Source organism: Sorex araneus, chromosome 2 (genome assembly GCF_027595985.1).
Source record: "Sorex araneus isolate mSorAra2 chromosome 2, mSorAra2.pri, whole genome shotgun sequence".
Lineage (NCBI taxonomy): Eukaryota > Metazoa > Chordata > Mammalia > Eulipotyphla > Soricidae > Sorex > Sorex araneus.
The window spans coordinates 237,973,618-237,998,815 of record NC_073303.1 but is presented as its reverse complement, the minus strand read 5'-3'; the positions used below and the strand labels follow the sequence as shown (position 1 = coordinate 237,998,815).

The 25,198-nt window shown below is 49.7% G+C and overlaps 1 protein-coding gene across 1 annotated transcript; it reads left to right on the top strand.

Moving 5' to 3' along the window:
* The first annotated feature begins 425 nt into the window (after window positions 1-425).
* On the top strand, window positions 426-24,603 carry LOC129401795 (zinc finger protein 586-like). Its single transcript, XM_055124665.1, has 5 exons — window positions 426-533; window positions 11,803-11,929; window positions 22,495-23,296; window positions 23,546-23,683; window positions 24,495-24,603. The coding sequence occupies exons 1-5, from the start codon at window positions 426-428 to the stop codon at window positions 24,601-24,603; spliced, it is 1,284 nt and encodes a 427-aa protein (XP_054980640.1).
* Window positions 24,604-25,198: the final 595 nt, after the last annotated feature.

Genomic DNA, 25,198 nt, shown 5'->3' with positions numbered 1-25,198 from the left:
TTCAGGGATTATTCCTGGCAGTGAGTGTTGGAGGGACCATATGGGATGTCGAGGATCAAACCCAGATTGACGTGTTCTCCTCGCATCTCACTCTCTGTCTCTGTCTCTCTCTCCCTCTTCCTTCCTTAGAGCGTGCAGATAAAACCTGTTACTTTCAAAGAACAAAGATATGTGAGGCTGGAGAGACAGTTCAATGGGGAGGCATTCGCCTCACATGTAGCTCATCCAGGTTTGATCCCTAGTACCCTGCAGGGTCCCTCAGACCCGCCAGGAGTAAGCCCTGGCAGCGCTGAATTCCAGCCGGCTTTTGCCTGGCTCTTCTATAACTGCAGGGTTGTGTTAAAGGCAGGTCAGCGTCAGGGCTTTAGGGCCGGAGGACCCCTGTGTGCCCTCCTGCTGCCGGCTCCTCGAACCCGGAAGCCGTCATGGGGGTCCCAGAGCGCAGCCACCGCCATCTGTTTGAGGCCCAGCTCCTGGCTGGCGGACCCCCGCAGGCCCAGCACGCGGCCCTGGCCCCCTGCAGCCGCATCCAGGCTTGCAGTTTTGGCACAGGCAGGTGAAGGTCTCCTGGGTGCCTGCCCTCAGCAGGGACAGGAAGGTCAGCTGCACGCTGCTCACCCAGAACTGTCCATGTCCACGTAGAACTGCGGATGCCTGGCAGGAGTCGGGGGGCCAGCGGGCCATCAGGGGTAGGCCGGCCAGCCCTGCTTTTCCTCCTATTTGCACTTGGTTTTCTTTTGCACACTGGCGGTTCTCAGGGATGACTCCTAGAAGGGCTTGAGGGACAGTATGGAGTGTCCGGGATCAAACCCCGGTTGATGTGTGCAAGGGCAGCACTGTCTCCGCTGGACATTGCTACGGCCCCGCTGCGCCTCCTTTCCTCCGCAGATGCCTATACTCTCTCTCCCCAGCACATGCTTCTCTCCAAAAAGTCATTCCTGAGTGCAGAGCCAGCAGTATAGCCTATACATCACCGGGTATGGCCCTAAAAGGAAAAATAAAAAAAGAAATAAAAGAAAAGAAAAATGTCTATTATCTGTGTGAGAAATGGAGTTGATCCCTGTGCCATGGGGACAACTTGCTCTCTTGGCAAGCGTGGTAAGAGTTTCTTGGTTGGAGAGACAGTGCAGAATGGTTGGTGCTGGCCTGGCACATGGCCACCTCAGGTTTGATCCCTGGTATTTCAAAGGCCTCCCTTGAGGAAGTGTATGTGACCCCAAAACCAAGTGGCAGAGTCCCCAGCCTCTGTTCTCTGTGGGTCTCCACCAAAGAACTTGCTCCCTTTCTACCATTCCATGTAGCCCTCAGAACTTTAATAATCCTCTTTCTGTTTTTCCTGGATATTGGCTAAAGCACATGAGTATTTTTTTTTATTTTATTTTTTTTGGTTTTTGGGTCACACCCGGCGATGCACAGGGGTTACTCCTGGCTCTTCACTCAGGAATTACCCCTGGCGGTGCTCAGGGGACCATATGGGACGCTGGGATTAGAACCCGGGTCGGCCGCGTGCAAGGCAAACGCCCTACCCGCTGTGCTATCGCTCCAGCCCCTAAAGCACATGAGTATTGCAGTGAAATGATGGCCACATTGAGTTACCCATAGGTTTGTGGGGTGGGAGGTCCCAGAGAATCTTAACCCAGACCGGCCAATTAAGGTGGGGCAGCCTGACTGAATTCATTGAGTACTGGGTTTTCTTATTTTTTGGAGGGCGTAGATACATCCAGTTCATCAGGGCTGACGCCTGGCTCTGTGCTCAGAGTTCACTCCTCTGGCATCATGGGACCCTATGGGATGCTGGCAATTGCGTTGGGGTCATCCATGAGTAGGGCAGGTTTCCAAACCATGATAGTATCATCTCTGATACCTGGGGTTTCTGAAAAGAACTTTGAGGTGTCTGTTGGGGCGGGGGTGCTGTTGGTCTCCACCACACCCAGGGATGCTCAGGGATCACTCCTGACAGTGGTCAGGGAATCCTATGGGTACTGGGGATCTAACTAGAAATGGCTGCCCGCAAGCCTAGTGCTCCCTCCACTGGCCATTCTCCCCAGGTCCCTGTGTGTGCTCCAGATGCATATTGGGAAAATCCCCCTAAATTCTTGCCAATGATAATTCAGAGTGCCCTGTCCTGCCACAACTATGTAGAGGATACCTGGGTGGAGCCAAGCATTCGGATCCCCCACCCGATATGGGACTCATCAAGGCTCATGCAAGTGAATGACCTGTAGCCATAGGCAGAACCATTCCCAAATGCTCTATGGTTCCCTGAATGGATGCAGCCCAGCAGCCCCAGCCTGATCCCCACAACTGCACCCCATCCAGGTAGAGCAGTACTCGCCCTCAGCAGCAGTCCAAAAAAAGAAAAAAAGAAAAAGACAGCATATGGTAAGGTGGACAGGGCGCTTACTTCCCTTACAGCTGGGTTCAATCCCCAGCACTCATGAGCACTGTCAGGAGTGATCAGTGTGGTCAAAGCTAGTGCTCAGCAACCACTGAATCTGGCCCCCAAACAAAAACAAACATAACCTATAGGATAACATTGGGTTTGTCCTTTGAGTTTTGCCACAGGGAACTTAGTATACCTTAAAGCAATGTCCTTTCTGTATGGACACCGGAAGACAGCTAATAGTATGCTTTGTATTGGATTGATTCCAATAATATTTACTCTTGAGCATCTGATTTCTCCACTCAGTTGCCCTTAGTTCCTAGCACCCCAAAACCAGGGTCCTGACAGGGGACGGAATGGACCCAGGACAAGCTGTGAGCTACCCTGGCATCGAAATGAGCCAAAGTTTCACAATACTTAACTATAAGTGGAGAGCATGATCATAGACAAATGCTGTCATGATCCGAAAGTAACGATGAAACTCGGACCCTGCTGGGGTTAGGAAGACTAACCTGACCTGAGGACTGTGGTCTAGAAAATATAGTGAGATGTCCTCAGGAAGAACTAAACTTTAAGTTTGATATATCTCTTACTGTGCTCACACAGATGACATTGCTAGACTGGTTCAGCCCTTTTGGAAAACAATATGGACGATTCTCAAAAAGTTAGAAATTGAGCTCCCATTTGACCCAGCAATACCACTCCTGGGAATATATCCCGGAGAGGCAAAAAGGTATAGTAGAGATGACATCTGCATTTCCATGTTCATTGCCACACTGTTTACAATAGCCACAATATGGAAAAAAACAGAGTGCCCGAAAACAGATGACTGGCTAAAGAAACTCTGGTATATCTACAGAATGGAATACTAAGTAGCTGTCAGAAAACATGAAGTAATGAAATTTGCATATAAGTAGATCAACATGGAAAGTATCATGCTGAGTGAAATGAGTCAGAAAGAAAGAGACAGACATAGAAAGATTGCACTCATATGTGGAATATAAAGTAGCTGAGAGGTACAAGCTTACAATGTTGTGATTTCTGGCAGATATTTCTCTGGACTTAGTTACTAAAATATAGAAATCCAAACCCGTGCAGCTACTAGTGCGGCCTCTCGACCTCATATCTCTTCATTCTCAGCAATGGAAAACAAATTATCAACTGCTTTCTTTTCTGCAGGTCGACTTTAGGGGGGAGAAACTCCAAATCAATAATAGTGAATTTTTTGTTGAAATATTGAATGTAATCAAAGTAAAGTGAAAGTAAAGTGAAATTTATCAGTTACACATGCGGGGTGGGGGGGAGGGGGGAGACTTAAACCTGAAAGCTTAGTAACTTCCCACACAAAAAAAAACTTCCTAAACTTAGAAATATTAGAAGTAAATTTACTCCATTTAAATGGATTACTAGTTGAGGAAAGGAAAAAGCGACACACCCTGGATGGGATCCCACCCTTAAGCACATCTCCTAGTAATGTGGAGTAATCTATTTAGATGAGATTTGGTCCTTGAGTTAATCTCCTGGAGGAGTGGTCTTACAACTCTTTGTTAGTTTGTTAATGTCAGCCCACTTTGTATCACCACCCTATGTGATTGCTATCTAAACTAAGACTGTAAAAGCAAAGGAGTGAGAATCAGAGTCAGAGTCAGAAGTGAGAGAGAGTGGGGTTCCAGAGACTGAAGCAGACGGGCTCCGGAGAGAGAGATCAGAAGAAGAGAGATCTGAAGGGACTAGAGGAGAGACAACAGAGAAAGACAGAGGTCGGAAGAGACCAGAGGAGAGACTACTGAGACAGAGTCAGAGATAGAGAGACAGATAGAAGAGCGTACAGCAGCACAAGCAGAAGCAGAGCACAAAGGCGGAGCCACTCTGTTCTGGTCCATATACAGCTGCTTGAGAGCACCGAACGCGAGTGGAGAAGAGAGAGAGAGAGAGAGAGAGAGAGAGAGAGAGAGAGAGAGAGAGAGAGAGAGAGCCAGCCTACTCGTATCCCCTAACTCTGTTCCACCCAGATAGAGTCCTTCTTGCAGGAAAAGGACCCCAGCACCTTACCTGGCACCCCTTACACTGACACCCTATGTCCCCACACACTCTGGCAGCCGGGTTGCCTGAGCAGAATCAGCAGAACAGGGTAACCCAGCTGCACTCCCCCCCAAAAGCCCAAGGGAAGGAGGCAAACTCCCCTGCCGATCTATTTCTGAGGCCCTTCCTTCACCTGGCCCTCTGCACCCTAGGGTGACTGAGTGAGCGGGCCCCAGCCTGATACCCCATCTGGAGCCCGTGAAGGTTTGTACGTATGAAGGACCCCAAAGACAATGCCATTTCTGAGGCCACGTATTCCCAGTGTCCTGTGAGCATCCATGGGTGCCGGCGCGGAGCTTGAACCATTTTGTCAATAAAGGAAAAACATCGGACTAGAGACATAGTCTATTCGTTAGGGCATTGCACGTGGCTATACCCCATGAGCTCTAGCATGCGAGGTGTTCCCCAGAGTACACTAGGGCTGACCCCAGAGTGTAGAGCCAGCCCCGAGCATCACCAGATATGGCCCAAAATAAAATCAAACGCTAAAAAAAAATACCAAATGAAAAAGGAACCTTTCGTGCACAAATGGTGCAGGGCAGTCCCACCTCCAGCCCCAAACGTATCCCATCCAGGTGCATGCAGAGGAAACCCCAACGCCTCTGCTGGAGCCTCTATCTAACACTTTGTTTCTGCTGGGCTCTGTGCTAGTCTGTGCTGAGTGGTCTGGTCTGAGTCATGCCCAGCTCTGCAGCCCACTCGTGTGCAATCTAAGTGTGCGTGAGGGAATGACCCCAACTCCTTCACCAGAGCCACAATGGGAAACCAGCACTATGTGAGTGCAGCTTTGGACCCACCCATAACCCCTAACTCCATCCCACCTCCTCCTGTAGGAGGAGGACCCCAGCACCTCACCTGGCACCTCTTAACACTAACACCCTATTCCCCCACACTCTCTGGCTCTCAGGGTTCCCTGAGTGGTAACAGCACATCAGGATAACCCAGCTGTACGCCCTCGCCAAAAACAGACAGGAAGGAGGCAAAAACCCCTACTGAGCAATGCGGGCTGCCCAGGCACAGACAGTCCAGTCCTGTCCAAATACTATCCCCGTCCAGGCCCCATCTTGCAAGTGAACTGCAACTGATCCAACGATATTTCAAAATGCTCCGCATCCCTTAGCGATGTGTGTTCTGGGCTGCCTGAGCAGAACCCAACCACACCTGCCTCGTTCCAACTCTATACTTCCATAACAATATGAAGAACCAGCGAAAATCCCCTCCACGAAGAGAGGGAGAAGAAAAAATTTCAGAAACCTAACAGGGGCTACTCACATCTACGACCATCTCAGATAAGCTACTCACATCTCAGATAAAGAATTCAGAGTGGAAATCTTGAGGAGAGTCGATGTACTCCAAGCAACCATGGAACAGACATCCAATAAATTAAGAGAGGATATGAATGAAGCACTGGAACGGTCTACCAAAAAATGCAGGAAGAAATGAGAGCAGAAATTTCAAAGCTACGAACGGAAGTCACACAAATAAAGGAATCGGTACATGAATTAAAAATCTCAGCAGATGCCCTCAATAGTAGAATGACTACAGCCGAAGACAGAATCAGTGACCTTGAAGATGAGCTGCAGAAAGCCTACAGACAACAACAAATAATGGTGAAAGACCTCAAAATGACTATAGAGCGAATCAGAGTCCTTGGGGATGACTTCAAGAGGAACAACATAAGAATCATTGAAGTACCAGAAGCTCAGGGAAGTAACCCCAATGAAAAAAACACAGTCAAAGACATCATTGCTAAGAAATTCCCAGAGCTGGAGAAGGCAGGCAACCAGATCCAAGGAGTCCGAAGAGTACCAGCAAAAAGAGACCCAAATAAAAAGACTCCAAGGCATATCATAGTCAGAATGACGGATGCTGTGGATAGAGACACAATTCTGCAAGCAGCAAGGTCAAAGAAGGAAATGACATACAGAGGAGCACCACTCAGATTTACAGCAGACCTTCCGAGTTTACAGGAAACCCTCTGAGCCCGAATACAATGGTGGGGAATAGTGAAAAAACTCAACGAAATGAATGCCTCACCAAGAATACTTTATCCGGCTAAACTCTCACTCAAACTTGAAAGAACCATACACTATTTCTTGGATAAACAACAGCCCAGGAACTTCATAGACTCAAAACCAAACTTAAAAAGAAGGTCTAAAGGGGCTACTGTAAGACAAGGAGGAACCCCATAAGAACAAGAAACCCCACAGAAAGATGACACAAAACCCCATCACAGTAATCTCTCTCAATGTCAACAGCCTAAATGCACCTATCAAGAGACACAGTGGAAAAATGGATCTGGAAATTGCACCCAACATTCTGCTGCCTGCAAAAAACACACCTGAACAAACAGAGTAAAGACAAACTCAAAGTCAAAGGATGGAAAACAATCCTGCAAGCAAACCACTCACTTTTGAAAAGCTGGAGTGGCCATCCTAGTATCCAACGACACCTGCCTCTCATCCAGTAAATGCATGCAGAATTTTGTTCTGAATTGCCTCCTTCCTTCCTTTGTGCCAGTAAGTTCCCAGCCATCACCAGTCATCTATTTTGTTAATTTATTGTGTTGTTGGGCAGTTACTACCATACATAATGATGCTCAGGCTTACTCCTGGCCCTACACTCAGGAATCATGCCTGGCTGTGCGCAGAGGACCCTGTGGAATGCCCAAAATTAAACTCAGGACGGCTGTGTGCAAGGCCAGCGCCCATCTCGCTGCACTATCGCTGAGGCCTGTTCGCCATAACCGTGTCCCAACTCCCACATGCTCTGCTGTTTGCTGACTTGCTCAGCCCAGCAACCACAGCCCAGCAACCACAGCCCGGCCTCCCTAACCCCTGCAATGGCTCCACATCCAGGTGAGATCAAAAGAGCCCCCAAACCCACCTAAGGACCCCATTCAGGATGCTGAGTGCACTGGGGCTGCCTGAGTGAAACTGGCCATAGTCCGATGGTCCAAAGGCTTCCCAGACACTGAGGGAAGAACCCCGATGTTTCAGACAGAGGCATTTCAGAACAACATTCTGCATGCACCGGAGCCGCTCTAGCCCAGCGGGCACCACTCCTGCCCCACCCAGGCCTGGGAACATGCCAGTCAAGAGGAGGACACCAGGGCCGTTGCTGGTGGCTTTCAGACACACCAGCATGTTGTAGCAGGGGAGAGCAGGGGCAGAGCCAGTGCAGTCTGAGTCTCCAGCTGCATCTCACTGTGGATGGCGAGGAGGACCCCAGCACCCCCACCTCACCCGCGCTCCAGGTGCTGGAGCAGCTGGAATTGAGCGAACCCCGACTGGGCACCCCACAACTCTGCTGTCCATGTACAGATGACTGAAGCACCCTAAAGCCCTTGGCAGAGCCATGTTGGAAAGGATTCTTGCCCTCCCCACACCCTGCTCTGTGATCTGAGCACAGGGCGCCGCCTAAGCAGAGATGGTGCTGCCAAATGTCACCTGTACCTACCTAGCCAGTCACATGCAAGGGAAGCTCCCCGGTGTCCTCCTATTATTGATGCCCTCTGAGCACCCGGGTATCCAGTGGGGTAAACCGCTGGGTGGAACAGGTCTCACTCCCAACCCAACCTATCCCACCAGGTGGGTGCAGGTGAAAGATTAAAACCTCTTTGCAGAGCCGTTTCCAATCCCCCCTCATTGTCCCTGCACTCTCCATGCACAGGTGCTGCCTGTGCTCTGTCCCCAGCATCACCCCATCGCAATATATTCAGGGGTATCATAGGACTCCAGTGTGCTCACCAGTCATTTAAAGATGGTCTCAACTAACACCCAAGGACAGTAGAGACAATAGTCGGGAGGATTGCTCCACTAATACCCAGCAGTGCTCAGTTATTATGCCTCTTTCTGCTGAAGGATTACTCCTAACACTGCTCAGGGTCTTTAGCGGATGCTGGGGATTGAGTCAGAGTCAATTGCATGCAAGGCACGTGCCCTATCATTTGTACTACTCTTGGGTACCACTGATGAAATCAGGTTTACCAAGATGGATTATTGTGAAGACGAGTGTGGTTCTATATTCTCTGCAAGCCACCCTTTGCTCCCAGTTATTTAAAATTCAGGGCTGGAGTAATAGTGTGTTGGGGAAGAGGCAGCGCTTGTCCTGAATGCAGCAGACCTGGATTCGATGCGTGAAATCCATCTAGTCCCTTGGTCCTAGAGTGATGCCTGAGAGCAGAGCTAGGAGTAAACCCTGAGCGCTGCCTACTGTGAACCCCTCTCCCTCGGAGAATTCTGAGTAGTGTCTTAGGTTCCCACTTGACCATGCTCTCAACCTAGAAAAAATGTATGAGGAAACTGTGATTCTTCACATTCCCATTCGCACTTGGAGACTAGGACCTGGAGGGATACTCTTTATAATGGGCTGGGCATCTAGATTTCCCAGATTAAGTGAGTAGGGACACTGCTTTTATTTTGTTTTTTTGGGCCACACCTGGTTCTGCACTCATGGATCACTCCTAATGTGGTTCTCATAGGGAGGGTGCCGGGGCTTGAACCTAGGTCAGCTGTGTGCAAGGTGTTAGGGTATGGAGTCGATAATTTCCCCATCTCCGAATCGGCACAAAGAGTTCAGCCAGTCATGTAACACACAGGCGGAGTTTATTAAGCCGGCTAGTTGTGGTCAAGCTTCTAGGTCCGCAGACCCAAGCAAGACTCCGAACAAGAGAAAAGCCGCAAATTGTATTGTCAGTGCTTACATCATAGCCTGCACTTATGAATTTTAACAAAAACATAAGTGATAGTGCAAGTTTGATAATTCAGAAGAAAACATACTTTCAAATAGTAGAAACAGGCAGTTACAGATAGGTGATCTAGACATGTTTTCAGAACAGTCTGGCAGCTACCACCCTGCTTGTATTTGCCAGGCCATTTTCCAGCACAGTTCTTCTTCCCTTACAGATGGCCGGGAAGGCGGGCGGGGGGAAGCGGAGTTTTAGGAAAAACAAAAAGGTTTAAGTAAAACAAAATGTGAAGCAGGAACCAGGCATGACAGAGGTGCTCCTCCCCTAGTTCATGTCCAACAAAGAGGAGGCTTCCAGGCTGTGTTGTTGGATCTCACCAGCATCTAAGAGAGCCTGTATGGATGTTTTTCCAGACTTTTTGCTTTATGCCATAAGCATTACTCCTCAAGTCTTATCCTGCCTGATATCTGAAAGAACCTGGAAGGATGTGAGTCTGTGAAAGCGGAAAGGTGGGGCGCCAGGTAATCTAAGATGCATGTGATTGGCCCTTTCTATCTCCCCCGCCCTCACCGTCATCCAATCAGAGGTAGAGAATAGGCGGTGGGGGCGGGGAGATAAACGCAAATGAAGAAGCAGCAGCCTGGAACTTGTTCTTGGCTCCCTGAGGTCTGCCAAGCTTGTCCCCTGGACCCACTGGGCCGCCAGCTCCTGGCGAGGAGAAATAAGGCTGACAGATTCCAGATTCCAGCCCTGCCGGGAGCGCGAATACGGTCTAGGCATTAGGCCAGGAGGCCAGGAAGAAGTAATCGGACCAGGTGAGGGTGGAGTCTGAGACTGGAAGGGGCGAGGGGAGGCATGAGGCATTAGACAAGGCTGCCTGGAAGAAGCAATCAGGAGCAGGTGAGGGTGGAGTCTGGGAGTGGGAAATGAGGGAGAGGAGGAATGAGTGACATCATACCCGAGGAATCTGGACCCAACAACTGAACTGTTAAATGAAGTTCTTTTTTTTTTTTTTTTGTCTTTTTTGGCTCACACCCAGCGATTCTTAGGCATCACTCAGAAATTACTGCTTGCGGTGCTTGGGGGCTATCAGGGATGCTGGTTATTGAACCTGGGTCAGGCGCACACAAGGTAAAACGCCTCACCCGCTGTGCTATTGCTCCAGCCCCTTAATGAACTTTCCTATTTTTTGAGGGGAGGTCACACCCAGCAATGTTCAGAGCTTCTCCCTGACTCTGTAGACCGGGATCACTTCTGGCAGTGCTGTGGGGACCCAGTGGGGTGATGGCAATCGAACCTGCGTCATTTGTCTGCAAGACAATTCCCTTGATTTGTTTCAGGGAACCTAAGAGTGAACAACTTTTTTTGGTGTGTTTCATTTGTTTGGGTCACACCTGGTAACACAGGGTTTACTCTTGGCTCTTTACTCAGGAATTACTGCTGGTGGGGCTCAGGTGACCTATAGGATGTGGGAAACAAATTGGTGGCCACGCCCTCCTCATTCTACTGTTGCTCAGGCCTCATGAACGTTTTTTTTCTTGTAGGGTCACACCCGGCGATGCACAGGGGTTACTCCTGGTGCTGCACTCAGAAATTACTCCTGGTGGTGCTGTGGTACCATATGGGATGATATTAATCGAACCCAGGTTGGCCACATGCAAGGCGAACACCCTAGCAGCTGTGGTATCGCTACGGCCCAAAACTCATGAACTTTTAAGCATCTGAACTTTGTCTGCATATCAGTTCTGAAGAATCCACCCACTCTGGAGTTAGTCTGCCAGGGCACTAACATGCTTGTTATTTTTCTTGCAGTAAATCCGGAAGGTTCCCCACGTAGCTTCTCATATGCCCAGGTCCACTGTTCCTTGACTTCCCAACGGCTCAAGTAAGATGGTGAGTTTGGGCTCCTGGCTTTGCACTCAGGAATGACTCCTCGTGGGGCTCAGGGGAACTATATAGGATTCTGGGAATTGAACCCAGGTCAGCTGCATGCAAGGTGAACACCCTATCCACTGTAATATATCTCCAACCCCTAGAAGAATCTCTTCTGCATCACTCTATAACAGGAACCTTGCTCTAGGTCTTGGTAATATGAAGTGGGTTTCCCCATGCGATGCTGTTAGGTCACCCACCATTTCTTGGGATTGAATGGGAAGAGCTATTCACAAGACCACTGTCAGTTTTCACATTCTTCGAAAAAGATTTTCTTTGTCACTGCCCGCTTTTGCCTTTGGGGTCACATGCAGAGATGCTCAGAACTGACTCCTCGTTCTGCATTCAAGGATCACTCCTAGCAATGCTTGGGGACCTTTAAGGGATGCCAGAGATCAAATATACATCCACCATGTGCAAGACAAGTGTTGTCTCTGCTGTGCTTTGCTTCAGTCTCGGCCCTTTGTCACGCTTTTCAAAAGACCCCTCAGAATTTCCATACAGGTCTGGGCCTGGTGCTATCATGGTTCGTGGCTCCGAGCACTTGCCATGAGCTCTGCGTTATGCACACATCCTGGTGTTCCCTGTGGAGATCCTGATGGTTTAAAATAGATTACAGTAAAACCCAGGATCCTAAAGCCGCCCCTCTGAGTCCTACTGCCCCACCCCCGGATGCAGAGGGGCCCCGGCTAATTGAAATCTTTGTGTGTTTCAGGAGTCAGTATCCTTTGAGGACGTGGCCGTGAACTTCACCCAAGCCGAATGGGCTTTGGTAAATCCTGATCAGAGATGCCTGTTCAGAGACGTGATGCTGGAGACCTGCAGGCACCTGGCCTTCGTGGGTAAGGTTCAGTCTCAACCCTTTCTTACAGCACGGGGCACGGAGCACCCTGCCCGCATTCTCTGAGGCCATATTACAGGACTGCTGGGAAGAAGGGGGCTGTCTATAGGCACTGTAGCCCAGGCTCAAAGCATTCCTGGGCAGGAGACAGATTCTAACTCACTTTTCTCTGATTTGGGGCCACAGCGAGATGCAGCGAGGTGTCAGGGCCACTGCCAGCAACTCTGCTTTTGCTGTGACTCTATTGTTGCTGGTTGGTTCTGTGGAAGTCGATGTGGAGGTCTCGTCCTGTTCAGCAGGGAGAACCTTCGTAGGGCGCAGCCGAAGGAACAGACCCAGAGCCCGGAGGAGAGAGAAAAGGCATTTATTCTATGGCAGTTACAGTATTTATACCTCCCTGTTGGGAGGAGGTGGTGCCAGGACCCCCAACAGAAATGCAGGGTGTGGCACGGGATTTAGCTAGTAATAAACAAATGCTGATAGGATAAGATCAGTAAGATTGGGAGTGGCAACCTTTGCTAGGTGTGGCATGGGGTTAGCTAGTGATTAAACAAATAGTGACAGGATAAGATCAGTAAGGTAAAATGGCTCCCTACATCTCCCCCTGTTTTGTTTTAAATTAAATGTGGTCAGGGGAGGTATTGTCCGGTATCCCTTGTGACATAAAGACTCCATTTTTGCAGGGAGAGGAAGGAAAGGATGATCGGGTCTATGCAGGGGGCTCCTCATAGGCCCCATCAATCCTTGGTTTTGGAGTAACCTCTAAGCTATACCGGAATACCTCGCAGGGAGCCGGGCCGGGGTATCAGTCCTCCCTTGCAGTGCTTTGCCTGGCAACCTGATCCACAAGAATAAATCCTTGGGAGCCCGGCATCCTCAAGGTAAAGAACTGGGGGAAGATGAGGTCCTACAAATCAAGCCAAAGATCCTTAAACACTCAAAAATCTCATTTGTTACTCTAAGATATTAACCCAGCCCTGGACCCAAAGTAGCACTTGCTATAGAATGTCCAATTGTTGCTCAACATCATGGTTGACAGTAGCCTGCATTGTCCCAAGGTGGTAAGAGTCATTTTGTCATGTTTAGACGAAGTTGTGTGTCTGGACCGAGGCTTGAAGAACTATTCCTGCAACAGCATCAGTGGTGGTTACAGCAATGAGTCCAGGATAGCTGCGATCAGGGGCCCAAGGAATTGTCAGGAGTGCCGGAGCATTTGTGTCAGGTCTTCAGTCAGGAGCCCTTTATCGGGGGAGTGTTGCCATTCTCTGGTCAGGTTCACTGGTAACCATATGCGATCTGGCCCTTAATAAAATTATACTGTGGGGAGAATCTTGGATTGAGACAGGTAAATAATGCACAATCACCAGAAAAGAAAAATCTTTTTGTGAGTGATCAGAGGTAGTATGAATTTGGGACTTGGTATGAATCCAAGTCTGAAAGTGAAGAGGGAGACAGGGAGGCACTCCAATGCAGACAGGATCAAGTGAGTATCCTAGAGAAAAAATTAAAAGGTGTTTCTTCTTTATTCGGCAGCTGAGGCATCTGTGAATCCCATGGAGGGGGTAAAAGAAAGGAATTGTTAGCCCAGATACTGGGTCCTGGCATGGTCCAATCTACAACCTGTAAAAGTGGGGGGTGAGGAATGTAAGTCCAACAGATATGTTTAGCTTACTAGAATTCAAGAGGATTTCAACTGTTAATAACTATTAATGTTCTCCCAATATGAAATCTGGATTGAAAATTTCAATTTCTTTGTAGGCGCCACATTCTGATTAGAAATCTTTGTTTAAACCTGATCTAGCAAGCTCCAAAGATACTTAGATCTTTTAAATTGCTGGGCTCCATATCACTCTGACCTCCCTTGATTTTGTTTGCCCAGATCTAAGAATTACTGACTTTAAACTAGCTCTAATACTCGAGTGTTCCACAGACAGAGAGACAGACAGTCAGACAATAAACATCACACACGTGCACAAATATATACTTGATCGATCAATCTGATCCTTCAAGAATGGCAGGAAAAAACTGATAGACTGAGAAAGGAAAGAGCAGTCCCCAGGGCAAAGTGAGCCCTGTCGGCCGATTGGGAACATTGCTCCCCGTTTCTCTGCCTGAGCAGCCAGTTTCCTGCTTGTTGAAAAAACGGGTCAAGAAAGCACTTTTGTTGATATAAGCTGGCAAAACCTTCTCAAAGTTGTTGAAAACTAAGCAGAACTAAGAAAGATAATGAGACAATTGCACACACACTAGGAGCACACGCACAAATCTTACTCCTGCACAGGCTCGGACCGGTCCTTCTTTCACGCGGGTGCGCACCCCACTCACCACATTCACACTGAGACTCCCGATCCTGCCCTACGGGCATCATCTTCGGTCTTGAACTAATGCTGGTTCCTGCTCCAGCCAGGCCAAGTCTGAATAACTGTTCTGTGAGTGAGACCACTAGTTGGTCACTCCCGACGCGGCTGACTGAGCAGAAGCAAATTCTGGGGCAGTGGCAGAAGGGACACTGTCCTCAGAGGATTCATTTATTCTCTGGGTGGAAGTCGGTTCAGCCAGAGCAGGTGTGTCGACCTGCCTTATCAGTCGTTCGGGGAGCCAGCGGGCTACACTATCAGCAGCATCAAATATGCAGGCTGATCCTCGGCCCCATATAAGGACTGGATCAGGGCCCTTCCATAGACCACTCAGAGGGTCTTTCCACCTTACTTTTGCATAAGTGTGGCTGGTGGAAGTATGCCAAAAACGGTCCGCTGCGCTGCAACCTTCTTTGTCCAGTATAAGATAGTTCATGACAAACAAAGCGTGAGATAGTAACGTCTTAGGGGAAAGTGAGGCTGGGTACAGTTCCTTTTCTGTCCGGAGCTTTTGAATATATGTTTTAAGAGTGAGATGGGCTCGCTCCACTATCCCCTGCCCTTGAGGGTTATAGGGGATCCCTGTATGATGGGAAATCTGCAGCTTCTTACAAAAATGCTCAAACTTTTTTCCAGTGTATCTGGACCATTGTCTGTTTTTATTAGCTGCGGTTTGCCCAGTATAGAAAAGCAGTGCAAGACATGAGCAATGACATTTTTTGAGGCCTCTCCAGTCTGGGCTGAGGCGCAAATAAACCCACTAAAGGTATCAATAGTCACATGCACATATTTAAGCTGCCCAAAGGAAGGAATATGAGTGACATCCATTTGCCAGATGGCATTAGGGACTAGTCCTCGGGGATTGACCCCTAAGTGAGGCAGGGGTAGAAGGGATACACAGGAAGGGCACTGGCGCACAATCTGCCGTGCCTGCTCACGTGATTTTTTTTTTTTTTTTGCTTTTTGGGTCACACCCAGCAATGCACAGGGGTCACTCCTGGCTCATGCACTCAGGAATCACCCCTGGCGGTGCTCAGGGGACTATATGGGATGCTGGGATTTGAACCCGGGTCGGCCGCGTGCAAGGAACACGCCCTACCCGCTGTGCTATCACTCCAGCCCCTCACGTGTGATTTTAAACATAAGGCGGAGAGTTTGAGCATTCAGATGGTGAAGGGCATGTGCAGTTGTGGCCTCCTGCAGCGGATCTGCTTGTAGAGTTAGCGCTGTGAAAGATCGGGTGGCCAAATCTGCCAAGTGATTACCTGCCGCCAGTGGCCCAGGGAGGTTAGTGTGGGCACGAAGATGACCTATGAAAAATGGAGCTCGCCGGGAGCGAATATACTGTTGGATTTGCAAAAACAATGACGTTGCAGGGGAGGAGGGTTTAATGTAACTAATAGTCTCCAGTAATGGTATAGAGAAGGCCACATAGGCACTATCCGTGTATAAATTGAAAGGAAGAAGGGAAAAATTTTTAAAAACCATTAGAACAGCTGTGAGTTCAACCAGCTGAGCAGAGGACTCCTTTGTGGAAAAAGAAACAGTCTCACCCTCACAGGCATAGGCGGCCTGGCCATTAGAGGATCCATCAGTGAAAATCACTTTAGCCCCAGGGATAGGGCTGGTCTTAGTGACAACAGGAAAAACCCATTGATGTAAAGCCATAAATTGTATCAACTTATTGGGGGGATAATGATTATCTAAAATTCCTGAAAAGGAAGCGCAGGCAATGGGCCAATCATCAGTATTTTGAAGAAGCCAATCTATCTGTTCCTTATTATAGGGTTGAATAGCAGAAGCCGGTTCAAGACCAAAGTGTCTGCGAGAGAAACTCCTTCCTTCAATAATTAAGGATGCCGCTAAGAGATAGTAGGGTACAAGAACTTTCTTTGGTGTGGCAGGAAGGTGAATCCAAGAAACAGGGTTTTCCTGCCAAATTAAGCCTGTAGGAGAATGAGGAGTAGCGAAGATAAGGAGGTGAAAAGGGCGCTGATAATCTAGAGAGCAAACAAAGTGACCTTCAATCGCTTTTTCTATGAGAACTAGGGATTCTCGGGCTGCTGGTGTCAGACTCCGAGGGGAAGAAGGGTCAGCATCACCGCGCAAAAGGTCATACAGGGGCATAAGGTCTCCTTTGGTAAGTTTCAGATAGGGACTGAGCCATGTAATATGCCCAAGCAGTTGTTGAAAATCATGTAGTGTCTTTAATGAAGTAAGCTTCAGCTGCGTTTTTTGCAAAAGTACACGGGACCCCTGAAGACGAAATCCAAGAAAGGTATAAGGGTCAGCGATCTGAATTTTTTCGGGGGCAATTTGAATGCCAGACTGAGTAAACGCACGGATCACCTGATTGCAACAGAGCATAGTGGCCTGTGGGTCAGATCCAGCAAGCAGTATATCATCTATATAATGGATCATATAGATGTCGGGCCATTGTGCCCTAATGGGAGCAAGAATTTGAGCCACAAATTTTTGACACAGTGTGGGGCTATTTGCCATTCCCTGGGGTAAAACCTTCCATTGAAAACGTTGCATGGGCTCTTTATAATTAATAGCTGGCAAACTAAAGGCAAAACGGATGCGATCATCAGGATGCAAGGGAATTGAGAAGAAGCAGTCTTTTAAATCGAGTACTATCTTATACATTTCTGAAGGGATGGCTGCTGGGGACGGCAGTCCAGGTTGAAGTGCCCCGAAAATGACCATGGTTTTATTTACTGCTCGTAGATCCTGTAGCAGTCGCCAACTGCCGTTTTTCTTTTTTATAACAAAAATGGGTGTGTTCCAGGGGGAGGAGGTGGGTTCTATGTGTCCCGCTGCGAGTTGTTCCTGCACTAACAACCTGGCGGCCTGTAATTTTTCAGTGGGAAGTGGCCACTGGTCCACCCATACAGGCTCATTGGACTTCCATATGATCTTATCCGTATGGGGTGCAGGAGGAGCAGTGGCAGTTACTGAGAATAAACCTAAGCCTGTGTGGTCATTTTTCACTGGGTCGAGGGCTAGCGGCGCAGGCGTGCCCTGGAGGTATTTTCCTAGAACCTTTCCGGGAGAATAACCTGCTGCAAGGAGCATGTCTAGGCCCTTGGCATCAATTAGTATAAGGTCCATTTGTGAAAGAATATCCCTGCCCCAGAGATTGAGTGGGAGCCCGGGCAGAACATAGGGGCGTACCATCCCGGATTTTCCCTCCTTGGTGCGCCAATCAAGCGTAAATGAGCTTAACATAGGGTTTTGGGATTGACCTATACCCTGAAGGTGAGTCAGTGAGGGGGTGAGGGGCCACCTTTTTGGCCAGTCTTTTTCAGCAATGACCGTTACATCCGCACCAGTGTTAATTAGACCTAAAAACTCCTTCCCGTTGATCTCTAAAGTCATCAAGCCCTTGTGATTAAGAATGCGTTGGGCAAAAAATGCAAAAGTCTCTGACATTGGGGGTGGTTTTTGTACTGTTGTTATTGGAATGAGTATTAGCTGTGCTAGCCGCGCGCCAGCGTCCAAGACTGAAAATGGGGAGAGTGATTCAACTACTACTCCAATCTGCCCTTGAAAATCAGCATCTATAATCCCGGGGAGTACTTGCACGCCCTGAGGGAGCATATTGCCTCGCCCAATAATTAGGCCAAAAGTTCCGGATGGCAAAGGGCCACAGGCGTTGACATACACTATCTGGGGACCCTGTTCTTTAACTAATATTGTGCGGGAGGTGGCACAGAGATCCAATCCGGCTGAGTATGGGATGGCTCTGCAGAGGGATTGGGTGCTGATGGGTTGAACAGCCCATGATTTTGAGGTGCCCCGGTCATGGGAGAGGGAGCGGACTGGGGGCCCTGGGGCTGGCCCTGTATCCAGTTTCCCGGCCTGGCCTTCTGGCGCCACTCTGACCACCAGTGGAAACCCTGTTTGCACTTAGGGCAAGGACTTCTAGGTCTGGGCCGCGATTTTTTATTGGGACAGTTTCTTAAGAAATGTCCAGGCTGCCGACAGCCAAAGCACAGCTTGTTCTGACTGCTCGATGGTTGAATAGAGAACTGTTTGAAGGCAGCCCCTATAGCATGCCCTATTTTTTGGGTGGTGGGATCAACCTCGGAGCATAGCCGAATGTATTCTGAGAGGGTCTTCCCACGCTTATAGGGGCGAGTGTGGCCTGGCAGATGGGATTAGCATTCTCATAGGCCAAATGGCGGATCAGCTCATTATCCGTCTCTTCGTTTCCCATGAGTTTTTCAGCCGCCTCCGTGAGGCGCCCTATGAAATCACTATAGGGCTCGTTAGCTCCCTGACGAACCTTGGCTAAGGATGTTACCACCGACCCTTTAGAGGGAAGTCCCTTCTAGGCCTGTAGGGCAGCCACATGTATTTGGGCAAGTAGCCCTGGGGGAAATTGAGCCTGCACCTCATTAGAATCAAAGGGTGCCTGACCCTGAAATTTAGCAAAGATCCAGGATGAGGAAGAGCCTCCTGCCTGGACGTTGCGGCGCGCCATTTCTTGGCATCGTTCTAAATAATCTGCTTTCCACAAGAGATAGTCTCCCCTACTCAGCACAGCCTTAGCGACTGAGAACCAGTCATTCCGCGTGAGCCATCCCTCACAAAAGGAGTCCAAAAGGCCAATCATAAAAGGAGCAGTGGGGCCGCAAGAAGAGACAGCAGCATTTAAATCTTTCAGGTCTTCGAATTTCAATCTACGATAGCTTTGGCGGATTGGTGCCTGTGGAGCTACGTCCTGAGAGGAATTTTCCTCTTGGGAATGTGCCCCTACCTCAGGCTGATCGGCCTCCTCAACTTCTGTCTGAGGGATCATCATCAGGTGGAGCCGTGGCAGAGGTGGGGTATTTGGGGGCCCGAGAATGGGACCTGGTAACTGGGAAGGCAGCCATAGGTTTTGAAGCTAGAGTGTGGCAGGGCGGAGGAGAGACCGAGTTTGCACTAGATTCTTGGGAGAGGGTAGAAGGCTGCAGGGCACTCACAAGTTCCTGAACCAGCTGCCTTATTTCAGTCAAAAGTTGGACATGTTCCTGTTTCTGTTGGGGAACTGCGCATAAGGCGGCGGTGTCCTGGGCAAGCTGGCGGGCTGCCTCACTGGCGTATGGGGGATTAAAAAAGGCAGTGTCATGGGACAGATAATGGAGTGGTGGAGCTGACGGCTGACACCTCTCCTCCTCATCTACCTGGGTATTCTTGTCCTCCAGGGGCAAGGATTTAGGTTCCGGAAGAGAGGGATCGGGGATATCAGAAGTCACAGGATAAAGCCTCAGAGGTGCCTCTGCGCGGGAGGGCTTAGATAGGGGAGCAGGATGGTCAGAGCCTATGGTAGTAGAATTTAAGGAGTCAGTCCCCTGCATGGGGGGTGCCTCATCCCCAAAGACTGAGGAAGCCTTGGAACTCTCATACTTTTTCCTCAAAAAAATCTCAATTTCGGAAACACGGTGCTGAATCTCTGAAAATGGCTGACTTTTTCTCGCCTTAAAAATCTCATTTAAGATCCAAATAAAATTAGCGAGACAAAGGATGTAAATAACTGGGGATTCCCAGGAGTAGGTAGAGATGGAGGAATAAGAGGGTAAGTACGCCATTCCCGCACCACGGTGTGTGCCAAGAGAAAGGCGACCCTCAGAAATACTCACTTTTTTCCTTGAATTCGACGGCCACGTTGGGCGCCAGGTGTGGAAGTCGATGTGGAGGTCTCGTTCTGTTCAGCAGGGAGAACCCTTCGTAGGGCGCAGCCGAAGGAACAGACGCAGAGCCCGGAGGAGGGAGAAAAGGCATTTATTCTATGGCAGTTACAGTATTTATACCTCCCTGTTGGGAGGAGGTGGTGCCAGGACCCCCAACAGAAATGCAGGGTGTGGCACGGGTTTAGCTAGTAATAAACAAATGCTGATAGGATAAAATCAGTAAGATTAGGAGTGGCAACCTTTGCTAGGTGTGGCATGGGGTTAGCTAGTGATTAAACAAATAGTGACAGAATAAGATCAGTAAGGTAAAATGGCTCCCTACATGGTTCCCCCATTGATCAGGGGCCTAGGGCTGAACCCCGCAGTGCTGGGTAAGGGAGCTGGTGCCCACGATTATATTTGGGGCCAGGAGCATTCCAGTCCCGTGCTTCCTTGGAGATTCTTCTTAGCGACATGGGGCCCACAACTGGAGGTTCTCAGGATGGACTCCTGACTCTATTCTCAGGATCACTGTTCTTTTTTCTCATGGGGTGCGAGAATCTGACCCACTTCATTCAAGGCAGCTGCTTCCATGTCTTTTGAAGCAAACCAGCAGCATAAGTCCAATTCCAGTTCTTTTTTGTTCCTGCAGAGCATCTTTTTTCTTTGATATACACACCTGGTGATGCTCATGCCCGATGCTTCACATTGCTTGGAGGAATCCATTGGGTGCTGGGGAGTGATCTAGGTCAGTTGTGTCCGAGGCAAGTGCCATCCCGGCTTTCCTATTCCTCTGCCCCTCCCCAGAGCCTTTGTTTGGGACTAAATTTTCTTCCTGCTTGTTCCAGAGGGTTTCTCTCCAGGAAAAGACAACGGTACTCTTGGGCATGTCTTGGAGAATAAGTTGTTCAGTGAAGACTGCACTGTGGAGTACATGAGCAATGATTCCTGCAATCGTTTCAGAGAGAAGCAGATGTACCCTGATGTTAGTGACCAGCACCAAACTCAGAAGCGGCAACATAAGTGAGTGGAATGGCTGAGTGTGGAAGTCGATCTGGAGGTCTCGTTCTGTTCAGCAGGGAGAACCCTTCGTAGGGCAGCCGAAAGAACAGACGCAGAGCCTGGAAGAGGGAGAAAAGGCATTTATTCTATGGCAGTTACAGTATTTATACCTCCCTGTTGGGAAGAGGTGGTGCCAGGACCCCCAACAGAAATGCAGGGTGTGGCACAGGATTTAGCTAGTAATAAACAAATGCTGATAGGTTAAGATCAGTAAGATTAGGAGTGGCAACCATTGCTAGGTGTGGCATGGGGTTAGCTAGTGATTAAAGAAATAGTGACAGGATAAGATCAGTAAGGTAAAATGGCTCCCTACAGCTGAGGGGGGAGGAGAGGAGGGTATTGTTGGCCCAGTGGGAGACAGATCTTGGGAGTCTCCAATATCTTTGGAAGTAAAACCAGCATGTCAAACTAGTGCAGGACTGAGTAGTGTCTCCTTCAGACTCTTCACCCTCAAGGGCCTCTTTCATTTACCACACCCGTGATGAGCATGGCTGACTCCTGGCTCTGCACTCAGGAATCTCTCCTGGCTGCCCTATGGGGTCCGAATTGCCCTGAGTCATGTAAGGTGAGGATCCTGCGGGCAAGGCTGGCAACCTCCGATGGCTTCTTAAGTGGTTTCCACTCAGTACCCATGTCGGAGAGAAGTCCCTTCTCCAACTCCCAACACGCCACCCCACTATTTACAGGCTTAAACAGGGCCCTTCATGTAATGTTTTGATGAATGTGGAATCAACCATTTATTAAGAGGAATATCCAAAAAGCCCTATAGTCAGGCCTCACGCTCTAGTACAGTGCTTATTGTCTATTTTCTAGCATGGTTTTGGGTCTCCAAGTCTTGCTTCTGAGTGATTCCTGTGTTCACAGCCAGGAGTAGACCCCGAGCACTGCACAGTGTGGCCCTATAGTAGGAAGGGAAAAAAATCAACCCCAAACCAAAAAACCAAAATAAAACATGATCAAGGTACTGACTGATTGTTGATATTCATTTATTATTTTATGTCTGAGCATTGCCTAGTCCTGACTCCTGGTCCTATGCTCAGGAATCACTCCGGGGGGGGGGGGCGCTTGGGTGACCTGATGGTGTGAGGGGATGGATCCGGGGCAGCCTCATGCACGGTCCCTGCCCTTTTGCTTTCCTGTGGTCTCGGACTTCAGGATGACCTTGCTTTTCTGCTCATTTTCTCTCATCTATGGCAGAAACCTCTTGCCAAAGAGTCTCGGTTATGGTCATGTTGTTCTCGCACAAGCCAGAGGAACCTCGAAGCGGACTCAAAATCTCTCTGCACCCCAGAGTCCTGCTGCTACTTCTTCTGCAAAATGTTCTTCTCCCCAAGACCCTCCAATACTTCCCCACGGCTCTCCTCCAGGTGACCTCGTTCAGGGAGGCATCAGCTGCCCGGCCGTAAAGGGGACGTCCTCTCCCAACTTGGTGGCCTTAAGACCATGCTCTCTGCGGGGTGCTGGCACCTGGAGCCCAACATCCCCAGAATGCAAAGTGTGTGGGGAGACCTTCAGTGTTGCCAGCCTGCTGACGTGTCACCTCAGGGAGCACCACGAGGAGATGCTGTATGTGTGTGAGCTCTGTGGGCAGGACTTCCTCTACCCCACGTACCTGCAGGCTCACAGCAGGATCCATGTTCACCTCAAGAAGGCCTTTAACTGCTCTGAGTGTGCACAGAGGTTTCAGTATCCCTGTATGCTGCGTGCCCACGCTAAAGTGCACTCTGGGGTGAGGCCTTTCGCCTGTGAGCAGTGTGGGAAACGCTTCAGGACTTGTTTGGACCTGCATAAGCACAGCCCGACCCACACTGGAGAGAGGCCGTATGACTGTGAGCAGTGTGGGAAAAGCTTCAGGACCCGCTCGACTCTGCTTCAACACAACCTCATCCACACTGGGGAGAGGCCGTATGACTGCGAACAGTGTGGAAAAAGCTTCAGGACTCGCTCATATCTGCAAAAACATCGCCGGACCCACACCTGGGAGAGGCCGTATGACTGCGAGCAGTGTGGGAAAAGCTTCGGTACTCGTTCGGTCCTGCATCAGCACAGCCGGATCCACACCGGGGAGAGGCCATATAACTGCGAGCACTGTGGGAAAAGCTTCAGGTCTCGCTCCAGTCTGCATCAGCACAGCCTGATTCACACTGGGGAGAGGCCATATGACTGCGAGCAGTGTGGGAAAAGCTTCAGGACCCGCTCGACTCTGCTTCAACACAACCTCATCCACACTGGGGAGAGGCCGTATGACTGCGAACAGTGTGGGAAAAGCTTCAGGACTCGCTCAAAACTGCTTACGCACAGTCAGAGCCACAGTGATGAAAGACCGTACGACTGTGAGCAGTGTGGGAAAAGCTTCAGGACTCGCTCAAATCTGCAAAAACACCGCCGGACCCACACCTGGGAGAGGCCATATGACTGCGAGCAGTGTGGGAAAAGCTTCAGTACTCGTTCGGTCCTGCATCAGCACAGCCGGATCCACACCGGGGAGAGACCATATACCTGCGAGCACTGTGGGAAAACCTTCAGGTCTCGCTACAGTCTGCATCAGCACAGCCTGATTCACACTGGCGAGAGGCCATATGACTGTGAGCAGTGTGGGAAAAGCTTCAGGACCCGCTCGACTCTGCTTCAACACAACCTCATCCACACTAGGGAGAGGCCATATGACTGCGAGCAGTGTGGGAAAAGCTTTGGGACACGCTCGAGACTGCTTAGGCACAGTCGGAGCCACAGTGATGAAAGACCGTACGACTGTGAGCAGTGTGGGAAAAGCTTCAGGACTCGCTTTACTCTGCTTCAGCACAACCTGATCCACACTGGGGAGAGGCCATATGACTGTGAGCAGTGTGGGAAAAGCTTCGGAACTCGCTGGAAACTGTGTCAGCACAGCTTGATCCACACCGGGGAGAGGCCGTATGACTGTGAGCAGTGTGCGAAAAGCTTTAGGAGTTGTTCAGACTTGCGCAGGCACTGCCAGACCCACACTGGAGAGAGGCCATATGACTGTGAGCAGTGTGGGAAAAGCTTCGGAACTCGCTGGAAACTGTGTCAACACAGCTTGATCCACACCGGGGAGAGGCTGTATGACTGTGAGCAGTGTGAAAAAAGCTTTAAGAGTTGTTCGGCCTTGCGCAAGCACTGCCGGACCCACACTGGGGAGAGGCCATATGACTGCCCCTAGTGCGGTGAGGCATTCTGGCGTTGCAACTCAAGGGCTGAGCACATGGGCATACACAAGGGCGAGAGGCTCTACATATGCCCACTTTGTGGGAAAGGTTTCCGCAGCCCAAGCACCAACCAGAGCCACCAGGTGACTCACACAATCCATAGTCGCTTTCAGTGTCCTAAGTGCAACAAGGTGTAACACAATCACTCCTACTTCAGAGACCACCAGCAGATGCACAAGGCGACCCAGCCTCTCAGCTGCAGGGACTGTGGCAGAGTCTTCAGCCACCCCAAAATCCTCCGCCGGCACCTGGCACCTCAGGAGGCATGTCGAGGAGCAGCTGTTTGTGTGCCACTGCAGGCAGGGTTTTGGCAGTGCTGCAACCCTGCACACGCACGTCTGCCGAACTCCCACTGGGGAGAACTGCTGAACGTATCTTCTGCCCTATGCCAGGATAGTCTCCTGGTCTTCTGCCAACCTGTGGGGCAAGAAACCTTGGAGTTGCAAGAGGGTGTGGGGGTAAGCTGTGCCTCAGTTTCTTACACCCTGCCCCAAAGCTCAGGGTAAAGCCATTTATTTATTTATTTATTTATTTTGCTTTTTGGCTCATACCTGGTGATGCACAGGGGTTACTCCTGGCTCTGCACTCAGGAATTACCCCTGGCTGTGCTCAGGGGACCATGTGAGATGCTGGGATTTGAACCCGGGTCGGCCACATGCAAGGCCAACGCCCTACCCGCTGTGCTATCTCTCCAGCCCCAAGCCATTTTTTCTTAAATCATATTGGGGCTACAATGATGATGCTCAGGAATGATTTGAGATTCTTTTCCCAGCAAGTTAATCCTGGTGGTTCTAGGGGATCCTGTGGGATGCCGGGATCAAAACCTGGGTCAGCCACATAGAAGTCCAGTGCCCCACCTGCTGTGCTATTGTGATCGCCCCCAAAAACTGTAATCTTGGATGCTGTGAAGTCATCTGTGACTTGTGGAGCGTCTGGAGAGAGTCTAGTGGGGAATTCTATTTGA

Excerpts from the sequence above, each read along its gene's own strand:
- LOC129401795 (XM_055124665.1), top strand. The coding sequence starts at position 426 with ATGGGGGTCCCAGAGCGCAGCCACCGCCATCTGTTTGAGGCCCAGCTC. Across the intron at positions 534-11,802 it reads CCCCCTGCAGCCGCATCCAG|GAGTCAGTATCCTTTGAGGA; the intron begins GCTTGCAGTTTT and ends TGTGTGTTTCAG. Across the intron at positions 23,684-24,494 it reads AGGCCATATGACTGCGAGCA|GAGGCATGTCGAGGAGCAGC; the intron begins GTGTGGGAAAAG and ends CTGGCACCTCAG.